This window comes from Peromyscus eremicus, chromosome 12 (assembly GCF_949786415.1).
Source record: "Peromyscus eremicus chromosome 12, PerEre_H2_v1, whole genome shotgun sequence".
In the NCBI taxonomy this organism is placed as follows: domain Eukaryota; kingdom Metazoa; phylum Chordata; class Mammalia; order Rodentia; family Cricetidae; genus Peromyscus; species Peromyscus eremicus.
In genome coordinates this window covers 76,691,246-76,708,510 of record NC_081428.1, presented here as the reverse complement: position 1 = coordinate 76,708,510, position 17,265 = coordinate 76,691,246, and the positions used below count along the sequence as shown (strand labels likewise).

At 41.7% G+C, this 17,265-nt stretch overlaps 1 protein-coding gene across 1 annotated transcript in view; it reads right to left on the bottom strand.

The window, feature by feature from the left end:
- Nucleotides 1-314: 314 nt before the first annotated feature.
- Pkp2 (plakophilin 2) overlaps nucleotides 315-17,265 on the bottom strand; it is a 67,616-nt gene continuing 50,665 nt past the window's right edge. The window contains 8 exon segments of the mRNA XM_059277532.1: nucleotides 315-876; nucleotides 3,439-3,526; nucleotides 4,398-4,587; nucleotides 6,229-6,279; nucleotides 6,282-6,381; nucleotides 13,241-13,414; nucleotides 14,241-14,405; nucleotides 15,575-15,692. Of these exon segments, the coding sequence (XP_059133515.1) occupies nucleotides 808-876; nucleotides 3,439-3,526; nucleotides 4,398-4,587; nucleotides 6,229-6,279; nucleotides 6,282-6,381; nucleotides 13,241-13,414; nucleotides 14,241-14,405; nucleotides 15,575-15,692 (955 nt within the window). The 3' untranslated portion in view covers nucleotides 315-807.

Genomic DNA, 17,265 nt, shown 5'->3' with positions numbered 1-17,265 from the left:
CAGTGGCAATGCAGGCCACTCACATTAGCCTGTTCCTCACCACCATAGTGTCTCTAGTTCCGCCTCTCTCCACAGCACATGAAGCTCGCTTCTCTTTCTCTCCCATTTCTCCACCACATATTTGCTCATCTTAGTGGTGCCTGATGGGCAGGCCTCTATAACCCGATGGTTTTAAGTTTGATATGACCACTTCTCAGTTCCCTTGTCTTATTGCCATGCAGCTCCGTAATCTACATTTCTTACATTCCATTTAAATTAGAGGAAAAAGATAAAGCAAAGCAAACCAACCCAAGAGGGTTAAGAACAATCACAGATTAAACAATTGCCATCAAAGCTTTATTCTTGTCATCTCTATTCTGTTCAGTGTCGTTGAACACACGTCTGGGGTTCAATGAAGTAACATGCAGATGAGTGACAAGAAAGAAAACCAGACAAAGGGTAGAAACGTCAATCACACTTTAAAAGTCTAGTCGTACAGTCTCTCCTCAGGTATTCCTTGGATGCTCACTCACATGAACTCACATATACTGTAACTGTGGATAATGGTGTCCATTACCTCTACAGGGAAACATAGATTCCATAACAAGTTCTGGCGGCAACCTTGTAAAAGTCTTTAGGATGCCTAACAAAATTATATCGTGATTATTCATTCTCTAGATTTGGGGGATAGAAATAGAAAAGAATATAAACAAAGCATGCTTTTTGAGGTTTCTTGGGTCAGTTAGTAGAAAAATAGGTGTTTTCTTTGGGGAGTTTTTATAGTGGAGAACTTGGAAGCTGAAGTCTCTGAGCTGATTTTCACCTTCATCAGTCTTTAAGGGAGTGGTAGGCTTTGGTGGTCCGGCTGTTGACAAAGTCTGTCTTCTTAAACTGAGCCTTTGGAAGAAGCAGACAGAAATATAAAAGGCTATTAAACCCTCACATAAGAAAATGTCTCATCCATTCATCAGCTAAAGAAGATTTACGTTGGCTCCATTTCCCAACTGTTGTGAATTAAGCAGCAATGAACATGGCTGAGCAAGCGTCTGGGTAGCAGGACGCCAAGTCCTTCGGGCATATGTCAAGGAGTGGTATAGTTGGTCAAAAGGTAGGCTTATTTTAAGCTTCCTGAGGATTTTCCACAGTGATTTCCAGAGTGGCTGCAATGGTTTGCAGTCCCAACGGTGAATGAGGGTGCCACTTTCCCCACAGTCCTTACCAGCATTTGCTGTCATCTGTACTCTTGATCTCAGCCATTCTGATTAGGGTAAGAGGAAACCTCAAAGCAGTTTTAATTTCCATTTCTCTAATTGTTAAGGCTCTTGGAATATTATTTGAAACAACCTAAATGCCCTTCAACTGATGAATGAGTAATAAAAACGAAGCACATGTACACAATGGAATTCTATTCTGCTGTAAAGAAAAATGAAGTCGTAAAATTTGCAGGTGAATAGATGAAACTAAAACACATTATACTGAGTGAGGTGACCCAGACCCTAAAAACAAGTTACATGTTCTCTCTTATTTTGTGGCTCCGAGCTCTTAATCTTTAGATGTAAGTAAACAGCCTGGAGCACCTGCAGGGCCAGGAAAGCACAAAGAGGCCACCTGCTGCCAGGGAGTGGGGGAGAGGTGGGGGTGGGGAGGGGGGGAGAGGTGGGGGTGGGAGGGAGAGGTGTGGGTGGGAGGGAGAGGTGGGGGCTGGGGAGGGGGGGAGAGGTGGGGGTGGGGGAGGGAGGGAGAGATGTGGGTGGGGAAGTGAGGGAGAGGTGGGGGGTGAGGGAGGGAGAGGCGGGGGGGGGTGAGGGAGGGAGAGGCGGGGGTGGGGGAGGGAGAGGTGTGGGTGGGAGAGGGAGGGAGTTGTGGGTGGGTGAGGGAGGGAGAGGTGGGAGGTGAGGGAGAGGTGGGGGTGAGGGAGAGGTGGGGGGGTGAGGGAAAGTTCTTGAGTGGGAATGGCAAGACAGAGGTGACATGGGACAAGGTGGAAATGGGAAAGTGAGGCACTTTAATTGGGAAGGGGAGGCAATCCAGAGGAAAAGTGGGGGAGGAGGATAAATAACACTAAGGCTGTTTGAAAAGACATAGGCAGTCACACTACTTTATGTTTCCTAAATTACCTGTGATATTTGTGTACACATAGATAAATAGCTTACCGAAGGTACACCACCTGGACTATCTTCAAACCCCCTGGAACCATGCATGAGAAACCTCCTCTTGATTTGTTGGTCAGAGGAGTCAAGAGACTCCCAAAGCAATGTAAGCTATGGCTGTTTCCGTGGCTGCCTCCAGATTTGAAGGTAAGTCCCTAGTGCTGAAGACACCATACGCTTCGGGACACAGGACTTGGAGGAATTGAGCTGGAACTGATTAGGAAGTCTCCTTCCTAAGGAATGGCTCTCACATATTGGAAGGTGCTGTGCAAGTTTCCAACAAAGGAGGATCAGTAGTTCTACCCAGATGTAAAGCCTGTGTGCCACGATGACTGACCTGGCAAGATATCCATAATGCTGCAGAAGTGGCACTTTCATCCTGGAGATAATCAATAACTGTCTAATTGGACTTAAAGATCACTCAATAGGACTGACATTATATCTGGTATTGTAAACCCTGGAGAAGTCATTTCACTGAGAGGAGAACCTACTACTACCAGATCCTAAACCAATGCAACTTTCAATTGTATTCTAAATATTTTTCCTTATAGCCACAGATAAGTGTAGCTCTTACTTCTCATCAAAGCTCCAGTTTGCAACATACGGAGGCTATTTTTTCCTCTATACAGAGACTATTGCCAAAATCTGCATTGGTCAAAATGCATAGAATAAGGGACTGTGGAATGCCTAGCCACAACTGATAAATCTGCAGTGCAACCCCTATATCTAAGGCTCAGGGAAAATCATGGAAAAAGGGACAGAAAGATTTTAAGAGCCAGAGGCCCACAACATCTGGGCCTTGATAGATTGTGTCCCCTAGATATGGCAGGGAAAATGAACCCATGGACTTTCAATAATACTATTGTTTGAACAAGATCAGCAAAATGGCACTACCAGTTGACGTACCAATGTGGACAGGGGTAATTCCACATCATTCTTCTCCTAGATGAAGAGCTACAGGTCAAGGGAAGCTGAGAGAGGGAGAATCAATTGCTTCCAGGGATGAACTCCTACATAGGTTGTCCAATTGCATGTGGTCAGCCTTGGTTACAAGCAAAGCTAAGTGGACTCAGTAGGTTACATGTACATGTATATATGTATCTATTCATGCATATATGTATATACATGTAACAATAATACTTAAAGAACAGAACCTGAATTTGGGAGGGACAATGCAGTGCCCATGTATGAAATTTTCAAAACACAAATCTAAACAACAACAGCAAAACTATTTAAATACAAAAAAAGAAGAAAGTGCAGCTGTACGGTGATTTCTGATGAGGGCTAGGGCAAGTGTCAGTGTTCTTACCTTCTTGTAGGCGGTATGGAGTTCCGTATGAGCCCACAGAGAGTACAGAAGGACAGAAGCAGCTTTGCTGGCCTTGTTGGGGGCATAGCTGAAAAGAGAGAGGCCTGTGGGTCAGTGAGAACGTGGAGCTTTGGCCATTCCCTTCACATTCCTCAAGTGGCTTCAACAGCTGCCACTTGTCACACACAGAAGATGAGCTTTGCAAGCCAGATTTCACCTTTTAAGAGGCTCTTTTATGACTCATAAGGGCAGCGCTAGTAAACAAGTGATTTACAGAGAAAAATCCACGCTATTTATATATGTTTTAAATCCTTCAGTTTACTTATAGAGCCTTTACATTTGTATATTTATGGTATATATTTACAGATTCTAATGCAGAAAAACAAGTGAAAATGTGTATGCCTCTGAGACTAAAGGACCCTACCATTGTAGGGGCAAACCAATTTTTTCCAGTTAATAAAATACACTCTGTGGCAGTACTTGTTCAAATAGTTTTCAAATCATTATGTCTGTAGTACAGAGTGACAGAGAACTTACTGTCACAGCCCAGTCCCCACTGCATTTGACACGTCACTGGTTTCTGATGTTCCAGTTCTAAATGTGTCCTCAACTTCCCATTTCTGGCTAGAGGTCAGTTTCTTTTTAGATTTCATTACCTTCTATTACCTACTAATACACAGCTGTATTTTCTTAAATCGTAACCATCGCTCTGAGAAGCTGACTCATTACATCAGTAATTACCAGAATTCACAAGGAAGAGAATGATGGCATCTGACTTGATCTTCTAAAAGAGAATGGATGGCTGTATAGCTTGGTTGACTCAGTTCTTTCCTTGCCCAACCACCAAGAACTAGAGGAGATACAGCCCAGATCTGTGATGTAGACTCAGCAGCTAGAGCACTTACACAGTTATGGCGGCGGGAAATGGAGACAGTGATGGGCAGGTACTAAGGACTTACCCTTCTCCTATGCTGATGGTCATAATTTTCTGCAGGCCTCCAGTGTTCAGGAGGTCTCGTGCATTCTGGTAACTATTCTGCATTAAATTGTTCAATGTATAGCAAGCAGAGGCTGTAGTTTCAATGAGAAGGTCAGTACTTGGGACTGTATCAGGAATTATGGAAACCAAATCTGGTAAAGTTTCTTTGGCTACAAATTGAAAGAAAAACAATGCTTTGTTAGAAAGATTTTTTTTTTTTTGTGGGAGGACAGGTGTATGCGTGAACATGTGTGCTGCACGCACATGAGTATTCAGTTTGTGTGCCTCCTGCACATGCACATGAAAGTCAAACAGGGTGTCGGCTGTCTTCCATACTCCCTCTCCACCTATGGCTTTGAGACAGGGTCTCTGACTGAACCAGAGCTTGGTTTCTAGGGCACTGGCTGGCCAGTGAGCTCAAGGGATCTGCCTCTCCCACCCTAAGTGCTGGGGTCACAGGGCATTAGATGACATATGTATGGAAAAATGCTGAGTCTCTATAATCAAATCTGAAAACCTAATGCCCACTCTCAGTGTACTGAAAACCCTTCCACAGAGAAAAATAACAAAAATTTAAAAATTTCATACTCTTCAATCCAGAAATTCCACTTCTGGCAATATAGACATCACCTTAAAAGTGGAAAAAGATTCTACAAAGATATTTTGGATAGAGTTATCCTGACTGCAGGGTGCACAAGCTATCCCCCCTCTGATGAATGTCTCTAACTTATAATACTGGAAACGCTACCTTCCTCCACAGGTTGTTCTGAGTGAGCTCAGGAGTCCCATTAATCGTGGCCACACATACTAAGCTCTTAAGAGATGTAAGTTATTATAAGAAGGTTAAACCACAGACTAAAAGACCTTGGGAACATGAGTATTCCTTTCAAAACTTATGTGGACAACAAGGAAATTATTCTGAACCAAATAACAGGAAGGCTCCAGCCACCCACTACATCCTTTTCATCACCGCAGTGGCAAGTCCCTTCTAAAGACCAAGGTTAGGGAAACACATACTGTCAAGGCTGAGAAAGAGCAGCAATTAAAGGAGTTGTCTATTGTATTTAGTTGTCTTAGGAAAGCACATTTATCAATAAAATGCATTCTACAATATACTATGGGAAGGCATACATCTAAACCCATATCTACAATATATTCATTCTCTCTCTCTCTCTCTCTCTCTCTCTCTCTCTCTCTCTCTCTCTCTCTGTCTCTCTCTGTCTCTCTCTGTCTCTCTCTCTCTCTAGATAGGTAGGTAGGTAGGTAGGTAGGTAGATAGATAGATAGATACATACATACATACATACACACACACATACATAGATGAATAATGAAATAAATGAAAACCTACCTGGCTAGAAATCTCATTAAAAACATAACATGTATTGAAATGGATTTTTACTTATTCCTGGTTTTATTAAAACTCAGAATCAAGATGAGTCCTATTGCTTAAATCACATACTGAACATAAAACAAATTTGTAATTTTAAAATTGCAATTACACAATTATGCAATTGCAATTATGTTGCTGACAAACATAGATGAGACAGACCCACTGAATGGAACTGCCAATGGGTGAGAGGTGTCACACAGATCGAGGGTCTCACTAATTAGTGTGGTCCAAGATTTCTTTTCTGCAAGTAATCAAAGCAAATGAACAAAAGGCTGGATGTTAGGACAATCCAACGTTAGTGAGGGAGGGAGCTTGCCCCACACCCTCCCTCACTGGAGCAAAGCCAGGCCTGCTTATCACCAGCTCTCCTGCACGTGTATGTTCAGTAAGCACCTATGATATGCAGCCCTCAACTCACCAATTTCATTCTGCAGAGAAAGATTCCGTGACAAATTCCTCAGCAGGGAGACGCAGTCTTTTTCACACTGGGATCACCCACGTGCAACATTTTCCGGGTGTGCTGAAGACCATTTTCCTTCTGGACAACCATTCGAGCTACTGATGTGGGCATCTGTTTTGAGACACATCCTGTAAATGCTACCACATTTGCTATCAGAGAAATACGTTCTCTGTAGAGTTCAGAGGCTGAGAGACAATAAAAGCTGGAATGCTAACGAAGGCACTTTACATATATTTTCTCTAAATTCGTTTAGATTTTCTTTTTTTTTTCTTTTTTTTTTTTTTTAATTTTTATTTTGCAATACAATTCAGTTCTACATACAGGCACAGATTCCCTTGTTCTCCCCCCTCCCGCCCCCCTCACCTTCCCCCCAGCCCGCCCCCCATTCCAATCTCCTCCAGGGCAAAGCCTTCCCCACAGACTGAGATCAACCTGGTGGACTCAGTCCAGGTAGGTCCAGTCCCCTCCTCCCAGGCCGAGCCAAGGGACCCTGCATAGGCCCCAGGTTTCAAACAGCCGACTCATGCAATGAGCACAGGACCCGGTGCCACTGCCTGGATGCCTCCCAAACAGATCAGGCCAATCAACTGTCTCACCCACTCAGAGGGCCTGATCCAGTTGGTGACCCCTCAGCCATTGGTTCATATTTTCGTTTAGATTTTCAACATAATTGCTGAATAAAAAATTTTTTTCATCTGGGCAGTGGTGGCACAGGCCTTTAATCCTGGCACTCGGGAGGCAGAGACAGGCAGATCTCTGTGAGTTCTAGGACAGCCTGGTCTACAGAGTGAGTTCCAGGACAGCCAGGGCTACACAGAGAAACCCTGTCTCGAAAAACCAAAAAAAAGTTACTCGTTACTTTTTGCATCTGTGTTTATAAGTAAATGTTATAAGTAAATAGGTCTGACTTTACTTTGTACTACACTTAAAATTTTAATTTGTGTGTGTGCCCACCCTGTATATGCTTGTGGAAGACAGAGACCAGCACGTGTTTCCTATCATCCTCTACTTTATTCCCTTGATCCAGGGTTTCAGTGAACCTGAATGGTGGTGTTTCTGCTAGGCTGGCCAGCAAGCTCTTGGGATCTACACGTCTTCATTACCCAAAGTGCCCATTCTGGCTTTACGTGGGTGCAGGGCAGTCAAACTGAGGTGCTTGTGCTTGCAACTAAGTACGTGTGGCCACTGAGCACCTCCCCATCCTCTTGTACGGAACTTCTGAAATCAAGGTTTGAGTAATACAAACTTAAATGGACAGCATTCTTTCTATCTTCTTGAACTATTCATCTAGTATAAGCTCATCTTTGTGGGTCTGGTCAAATTTGGCCAGGTAGCTGCTAGCCACTGCTACACTGACCCAGAATCTTAGTTTTCCTAGACTGCCCACTGAGGTGAGAAAACACAAGTTTCCTTTGTTACCATTTGGCTTCTTCATTCATTAGCTGATGCTTACTTAACATTCCCGTTTCTTCTGGTTCAAGTTTTGGTAACTAACATATTTCAACAAACTTATTTATTTCTAAACTATAAACCCAATGCATTATAAAAAGAGAATTGGGATTTTTAAGAAGCATTTTTATTAACTCTTGGAGGATTTCATGTAATGTATTTTGGTTATATTTATCTTTCTCTCCTAATTCTTTCCTGATCCGCCCTCACTTCTGCCCTACCCACCCAGCTTTGAGTTTTCTTCTTCTTTTAAAACTCCATCTTTATATACTGCTTCTCTGGGGCACCCACCAATGTATTTTAAAGTTGCCTTGGTTTATGACTTTCTTTGTGCTGTAAAACTATAAAAACTTCATGAAATTGCTTCTGCACTGGAACATGGAAATTGGGGTAACCTAAATCTGTGTTCCCATGCCATGATCACTCATAGTGGCTCCAGAATAAACTATCTCTTATTGTCCTTTAAAAAGAAAAAGAAAATAGATGGAAAGAAACTCATTAAGTCTAATAGGTGCTGCCCAACCACTATCAGATGTGGGTCTGCCCTGGGGTATGGCCGACTCATCAGGGATCATAGCACTAAAGAAAATGGACTTTCTTTTCCTCAGCAGCTATCAAATACCAACAGCTTTTCAGCTAGAGATGGGACTCAACCTGTGTCCCTCCAGCCCCACCACTGGGGTCTTCTTCTGGCTTGAACGTGTGTAGGTCTTACGCATGCTGTCACACTCCGTGAGTTCCTGTGTGCAGCTGTCAGGTGGACATCGGGCTTTTGAGAAAGTCAGCACGCTGCTCGCTGGATCATGTTTTCTTACCGTGTAACTCTTACTTTCACTGAACTTGCTCTGCAGACCAGGCTTCCCTCGCACTAACTAAGATCGGTCTGCCTCTGCCTTCTTAGCACTGGCATGGTTACCGCAGTCTGCTCATCTGAGGCTGCCGCTGGCCCAGGTCTAGGAATATCTTACTCAGGATCTAAATGCTGACCTGGCTCTTTCTAGCATCAAGAGATCTCAGTGCTGTAGCCTTAGCTTGTGTCTGTAACTTCATATTAAAATTCCGTTTGAAGTTAATATGAGGCTACCATGACAGTAATTCTTGTGATTCTTAACCATTCTTTAGGATGCTTATCTTTTTTTGTCTCATATAAACACTGACTCCTACCACCATCTGTAGTCTTCATTTTCTCAATTCTATTTTCTAGAATTGACATTCTTAATGGAAAGCTGAGCACAGATGGTGGAATATGTAGGATCTCTAAAACTATTTTTGTGTTTATAATCAATATTCTTTGGGAAATTATACATCACTTTACTAGAGTGTCAAAGTTTCCATGGCTCAAGGAAGTGAATTATTAGTACTTTAAATAGTTGTTATTTTGTAATAACTATTTGTCTTCCTCCACCTGTCATCCTCTAAGAAGTTTCCTTCTCCAGAGCTACCCAGAGAGGAAGCTGTTTATTATGTACAATCTCAGACCTTGGGTCAAGAGGAAGGATGGGCACTCCTCTCTCCCCATATGCCATCTAAATGTACATTTCATCTGAAGGCTAGAAGAGTGGCTGTCAGCCAGTCTTCTCCTTCCTGTGCATGCAGCTGAGCAAACTAACCACTTCACACTCCTAGGCTTCCAGCTTCAATTCTTTCCATATATCAACTGCTTAGTCTCACTGTCACACAGAGCCAGAAAAACATCGTCCTATGTGGCGTAGAGCTCTGAATAGCTTTTTGTTCTTGTTCTCTGCCCATTTATCTCCATGTTTAATCCCTTTATCCCACCCTTGAGTCCCTAACCCTCACATCACCAACTGTCTCCTGTTAGCATCTGTCCTAAGGTAGAGCTGCCTGAGCTATCACACAGACGCTGTCCGTCTACCCTTAACAATGTTGTCATTCCAAGAAAATAAGTGAGAAGTTTAGGCTGTTTATGTTGTTTTGTCATAGTATAGTTAGAGTAATTAATTAATCAGGAAGCTGTGGGAGGTTATGTTAATTCATATATATACATATTTTAAAGATTTATTTATTATGTATACAGTGTTCTGTTTGTATGTATGTCTGCATACCTGAAGAGGGCACCAGATCTCATTACAGATGGTTGTAAGCCACCATATGGTTGCTGGGAATTGAACTCGGGACCTCTGGAAGAGCAGTCAGTGCTCTTAACCTCTGAGCCGTCTCTCCAGCCCTAATTCACATATTTTTATACTTGAGAGTCAGATCAAGGGGAGAAGTGTGAGGGAAAAATAATTTCTAGCGTTGTAGCAGGTTGAGACTTTTTATGTAATCTGTGTCGTATGTGCTAGATACTTTAACTAGAAGGGCTAGTCCTACAGCTGCTTCGAATGCCTCGAAGACTAAAATTACGATGGCGGTTGGGAATATTATTATTGAGTGGGAGTTGAGGAATGTAATTGTAGCTGTGATGAATAGTGAAAGTATTATGCCTTCAAGACATAGCAGGGTTGATATGAGGTGAGATCTGTGTTCCTAGAAGGGAGAAAGTGAAGACGAATGTGATGTTGAGAGCCACAGATGTCATTTTGGTAATAATGTGTTGAAATCATTAATTTGAGTTAAACTAATTACCAATGTTATTTGGTCCATTCTGGCTTATTTTGTAGTCATTTGTAGGTGAGGCCCAGATAGATACAAGGATAAAAGCGGTGAATGTTATAGTTTTAAGATTGGGTGTTTGAAAAGCTGAGGGTAGGGGGAGTAGGCGTGTAATCTCTAAGTCAAATAGAAAGAATGTAATTGCTACAAGAAAAAATTTTATAGAAAAGAAAAGACAGGCTAAATGTATAGGATCAAATCCACATTTGTATGGATTTGCTTTTTCTGTATAAATGTTAAGTTGGGGAAGTCAGACGGCAATGGAGATCAGGAGAAGTGATAGGATGATAGTGATGAAAAGTACAATAAGTATATTAATGACTTTCTTCTAGGTTAAATTCTAGATCTAACTATTGGAAGTCAATTGTACTGGTTATACTAAGAAAGTAGGATCCTCATCAATAAATAGATACACATAGTAAAAGTCAAACTACATCTATGAAGTGTCAATATCACGCTGTGCTTCGAAGCCAAAATGGTATTTGGATTGAAAGTAGAATTTTAGTTATCAAAGGCACACTATAATAAATGTAGACCCAATAATTACATGGAGGCTGTGGAATCCAGTTGCTATAAAGAATGTGGATCCATAGATTCCATCTGAAATGGAGAACAGAGTTTCAAAATATTCTGTGGCTTGAAGATTTGTGAAATAGAGTCTGAGTATAACTGTAATAACTAGGGCTTGATTTACATGGTTGCGTTTACCTTCTATTGGGCTATGGCAGGCTCATGTAATAGAAACCCCGGATGCTAGGAGTACTGATGTTTTTAGAAATTGAGAAACTGATGTTGGGTTCATTTAGCTTTTGCCTTGTCTGATTTTTAGATTTGTTACATCGCTAGAATAAATAGTACATTTTCAGATTAGCATCTCTGAAATCTCATTCATCCAACCTCTCCCATGACCTGAATGGTGCTTATAAATTTGATGATTTTAGGCCAAGCGGTGTTGACACACACCTTTAATCCCAACAGCTGGGAGGCAGATCCAGGTGAATCTCCATGAGTTCAAGGCCAGCCTGGTCTACATAGTGAGTTTCAGGAAAGCCAGAGCTGTGTGAGAGGGGCTTTGTAACCAAGGGTCTGGAGGGATATAGCTCTGACATCTTTTCCAGAGGACCCAGTTTCAATCCTAGCACCCACATGGCAGCTCACAACTGTCTCTAACTCCAGTTCCAGGGGATCTGATACCCTCACACAGACATACACGTAGACAAAACACTAATACACACGGAAAAAAAAAAAAACCCAAAACAACAACAACAAAAAAAAAAAACTTGCTGATTTTAAACACAAATGGCAGATCTGGACAGAAGCTTCTTTCAAAATCCCATCTGATTTAACCTGCAATGGTTATCTGCTGCCTTCAGAATGATGTTCAGACACCTTAGTGTGGCTCATGCTGTCCTTCCTCACATGCTTCCCCTTCTTTACCACTAGTCTGCAGTTACCTAGGTAAAATTACTTTAGTCCATATTTCCCTTGTTAGACCATGAGTTTCTGGAAACAGTGGAGTTCTTCCTTTTTCTTTGTTCACAAGCATGCTTATGACAAATCAAATAAATGATGGTTTGTATTCTTAACTCTAGTGTGTTGGTAAGGTGGCTTTATCATTACACAGTTTTATTTAAAACAAACAAGCTTCTATGTTAAGACACTTATTGGGCTGGAGAGATAGCAGCACCAACTGCTCTTCCAGAGGTCCTGAGTTCAATTCCCAGCAACCACATGGTGGCTCACAACCACTTGTAATGAGATCTGGTGCCCTCTTCTGACCTGCAGGGACACATGCAGGCAGAATACTGTATACATAATAAATAAATAAATCTAAAAAAAAAAAAAAAGACACATATTGGGAATGAATACATTTTCTGAAATGTTTCTGTTCCCTTGATGAGTGTTTTAATCTATGGGGATATATAACTGAAGACTGGCTATGTAATGAACTATTTTGGAGTGATTACTTCATGATCAAGGTAACCATAAGCTTAGTTCTAATAATGATTTAAAATACAATATAGAAACACATAATAGGAACACAATATATGGCACAGGCAAAAACCTTCTGCCTTCTGCTTCGACTCTGATGATAAAAAGTCAGTCACTGGAAAGAGAATGAGCTCTGCCCTGTGGATGGGTTCCCAAGATACAGATGTGCAGATGCCCTTTCAAATCCCAAGCTGTTGTAGACATCATTGTTTTTACCTACGAAGAATGCATGACTTCTTTTGGTGTGAACATTGACTTTCTGCAAGGGAGCATTTCTTTACAGGTAGTACAAGAGGCAAGTGCAAAAGTACCCCTGCCAGTGCAAAGTACTGGGCACTTTACCCAGACCAGGCCAATTAACATCACAGTCTCCTCCCAGAGCCCAGCTGAGATACAAATTGGGGCAGTGAGACACCTTTGCTGAGTTCTTTATAGCACTATTTGTGAGGACACCAGGTTGTTAAGATATAAGTCTGTGGTCATTCCTAGCTATCCTCATTACCATATGGGCACCCAGGAAGCAGAATCTAGAGGCAGAGTGAGGCATTCAAGACTAATCTTGAAAGAAGACAGACCCACCCCAAACTTTTGAGTTCCACGATATGAGAAATTCCTTCCTTTCCCTCTGTATTTTTCTTGACTAGCTTGAGGCAGGATTCTGAGGACTGTAATGGAAGAAGAACTAAGCAATATAAAAGCCAATATGTTGTTTTTGTAATTGTAGTCTGATGCAGCTTTACAGAAACTGAGGCTCAAGGTAGTGGAAGGCTGAAACCCTGGTCGTTTCTGAGAACTGTCATGGCTGGAAGGAGGAAATCTTTGCTCCTACCTGATTGCTTCACCTCTGCGCCTAAGGTGGATATGTCTACAATGCCCTCATTTTAAGAAGTAGAAAAGCTGGCACAAGACTTACCGGGCCACCTCCTGCTGTGAGATTCTGGAGAGCTCCTAATGACGCCTCTTGGGTATAGTTTCGGGCACTCTTGGCAATTAAGGACAAATACATCCTTATCACAATGGAATGCCACAGCCACTCCATGCCCCGGGGGCTACTCTTCTCCTCTGGCATCGGTATGTCTTGGTATTGCTAAGCACACAGAGCAAATGTACTTCAAATGATGTCTGCAACTCTGCAGCCATACCAACAGACCAGAAATATTGTCTAGAAAGACTAGCAAATCAGAAAACCAGTATATATGATTTTCAATTACTTAACTTTTAGCTCACAACAATTACTTCTTTCTAAGAAACTCTCACACTCCCCAAGTTTACACTTCATAGTCAAAGGATTAAATACAGGTCCTTCGAAAAAGATTTCCAGTTGCATTTAACCTAGATTCTAAATGGTCACTATCACTTTGAAGATAAGGAAACAGGTCTGTTCCCTCAAAAGCTTATAGAATTGTTTGGGATGGTATCAAGGGCCTAAATTTACCAGCCATTTTCCAAATTCAAGAAAACCATAACACTAAGAATATAGTAGTTCACGTTCTTTTCACTTTTATGTCAGTACTGAAAGAGATATGTTATCTTTTCTGGGAAATTTGCTTTGAATGTGTTCATAGTTTATTTTTAGGATACGAAATGAAACACCAGGGCTTCTGGTAATGCTTAAACAATGATTGTATCATGGCTCACAAAGGACACAGGGCAGCATGGTTTACTCACTAACTGTACAAATGTGGAGCCAGATTAGTGGGGACTGAATTTTATCCTCTTCACCCAGTCACTGAGTTGATGTAGGAAAACTAACGAGCTTTTCTGTACCCGTCTCCTTACTGCTGGAGCCTCCTGGGAGGACTGATGTGAGAACTAAATTAGAAATAGGAGGTGACATATACTCAGGAGTAAGAGTCTCCTGACCCCCACTCCCCCTTCCTCCCCATCTGTCTCTCAAAGATATCCTGACATACCTCTTTTACTTTCCTACTTCGACTGCCAAAACACCCAACACTTTTGTTACTGTTAGTCTGGATATTCCGGTTTTGCATGTAGATACTCTGGGAATACTTCTCTGGGAGCTCTGCCTCCAGCTGGTAGGAGAGGTTATGAAGAATGCATACACAGTTCTCTGTGGCCTGTGGAAAGAACATGAATACTGTTCATATTCATATTGACATTCCTTTCACATGACTTATCACAGGTTATTTAGGCTTCAGCTCTTAAAAGGCTTATTGCATTCAATTTAGTATGCTTGAACAATACGATATGCAGGAGTTACTGAGGATAGCTGGAATGACTAATGTTAGACCATGAATAAATGGTCATGAGTACTATGCTAAAACACAGAATCCAAGTTTCTCAAAATAATGGGTAACCTCCCCCAACCCTTTTTAACATATCTGGAGACTGAATCCAGGGCCTCTTGCACAGGGGACAAATGTTCTAACACCTTAGAGTATTTCTAAAAAACGTATGTCCAGAACAACTTCAAACATCCTATACATACATTAGTAGCCACACTAATATGGAAAATAGGATGGGACACTGCGATCAATTAGGAGGCTACTATAATAACCAGCGTAAAGGACACACAAAAGGAAGGGCAGATATAGCACTGGAGAAGCAGCATACGGTGTACTGCTTGTGCATACAGGGTGTAAGGAAGAGGAACAGCCCAAAGTCATTCATACTTCAGTCTTCTTTTGGTAGATGGTGAGAATTCATCTGTCCATTCATTTTGTCTAAGGTGTTATACATGTCAGGCTAATTTCACCACCAACCTACAATCTCTAGCCACTGATATGCTGATTTTTAGAAAGATTAGAAAGAAAATGCACAACATTGTGGGGATGGAAGAAATTTTTTTGTTTTTGTTTTTGTTATTTTGTTTTTCGAGACAGGGTTTCTCTGTGTAGCTTTGGAACCTGTCCTGGAACTCACTCTGTAGCCCAACCTGGCCTTGAACTCACAAAGATCCGCCTGCCTCTGCCTCCCGAGTGCTGGGATTAAAGGCGTGCGCCACCACTGCCCGGTGGAAGAAAGGAATTTAAGCATTTATTGTTAAACGTGTAGTGTTTGTGTTCCTGATGAGAATCCACACTGAGTTGTTAAAAAGTGTGTTGGAAATCTAGGTCTGGAAAAACTCTGAGCCTAAGGCTAGAGACAGAAATTTAAGCATGTAATGAAAACCTTGGGCTTGGAAAGTAAGTCAAGGCACAAAACTACATCCAGTTTATTTTAAGTTTGAAGCATCTCAGTAAGTCATAATGGGTAATCTGGTGTGAGGATGTTTAATTCTTGTTACCTTATCATCTGGCTGGTAGTCTGCAATAGTTCCTCTGACATAATGGACCAATGAGTCAATGAGCCCGTCACATCTTCTCATTGTCTTCCTCCCATCAGGGCCAGCTGAGCTCATGTTTCTTTCAAGAACAACAAGAAACTGTAAGAATTATTTTATCTATCCCACAAAGGCCTGTGTGAGACGTGTGCTATGCGCCCCAAAGGCCTGTACAAGGCCTGTGCTATGAACCCAACAGGCCTGAGTTTCAAAGCTTCGTTTAAGGCTTCTTCCAGCTGTTTGGAAACTGGCAAACAAGCAAAAATTTGAGAGCTTGTCATTAGTACAGTAAATCGTCAGCTGCCTAATGTCAAACCTGAAACCATAAGCACACAATCACATCAGTAAGTTTTCTACCTGCTGCATTCCATGTTATCAAGTCCCAAATATGATTTATTAAATCTTACCCATATTTTTGAGAGGCAGATATGAGGTAACTGATTGTAACTAAAGGAACACAACACACTAGACATAAACAATATGCTGTGTCCAAGTCCCAATTTGCTCCATGTCTTAACTATAAGTAACCTGAAGTTGTCCTGGGTCTCATTTTCTTCATCTGTAAAAATGTGTTGGACTCTGTTGCTTGAGTCTTGAAGGTTTTTATACAAACTGTTATTGACAAATATTAAAAATTGACTCTTAAACATGACGGTCCTCTCCTTTGCACACTTTCCAGGGTCTGTGACGCCTGACCTATAAACATCTTTGTGCTTAGCCTTCTAATTTTGCTAAGTCATGAGCACAGGCAGAGGCTGCTTCCTTATAGAGAAATGCAGCTCATCAAATATGGTAAAGCGAAGTATTTGGTGATCACACGGCAGATTCAGGTCATACCTATATTTGCTGCTAACAGCAGGAAAACGTAATGGAATTCAGCTACTATCACAAAAGCTACTACTTGAAAAAGTCAAGGACTTCTCCAACGGTGTCAAGCCATGGCTTAAGAAGTCTTGCTGATATTTTAGCTTTGTATGTATATTAGCTGGTTCCTAAAATGATTTTCTTGTGTGCTTCCAAGAATTCCTAGCAGTGTATTTATCTAAAATACCTCTCAAGCATCCAAGGCCAAAGGAAACAACACTTGTCTCCTAGGTCAGGGATAGCTTTATTTCTTGTGCAATTTAGTGTGAGACCCTCCTTTCTTGTACAACCTTACTAACAGACCCCTGACTTCTTACCTAACCACTTCTCCGAATGTAGACTGAGCACATAGATAGATCCCCTTTTTGATGTACTAACCGGTCATTAGCACTTAGCTGACCTCCTCTTTTACCACTCCTATTTTAGGTTGTAAAAGAAAGCCTGGTGGTCACTGCCTGAGGAAAATTCTTACCTACCTTTATGACCCTGTAAGAATTCAAGTCTGGTGACCTTGCTCAGCCAGGTGATTGCTATTGCTTGGGTTTATAACTGGACCCCTGAGAGACTTGGGGGGAATGGAGAGACGGAGAACAGAGAGGGATAAGGAGGATTTTGACCTGAGAGAACGTGTGGACGAGATGGAAGATGAGGAAGTGTCAGATGAGTAAGTACTAGCTGGGTAAGAACGAGATGAAAAGGACCTAGATGAAGCAGAATTAAGACGAGAGAATCAAGATAGAACTTAGAGGGAGCAGTAGATATAAATATAGAGAGAAATCAGGCAAGAAAGG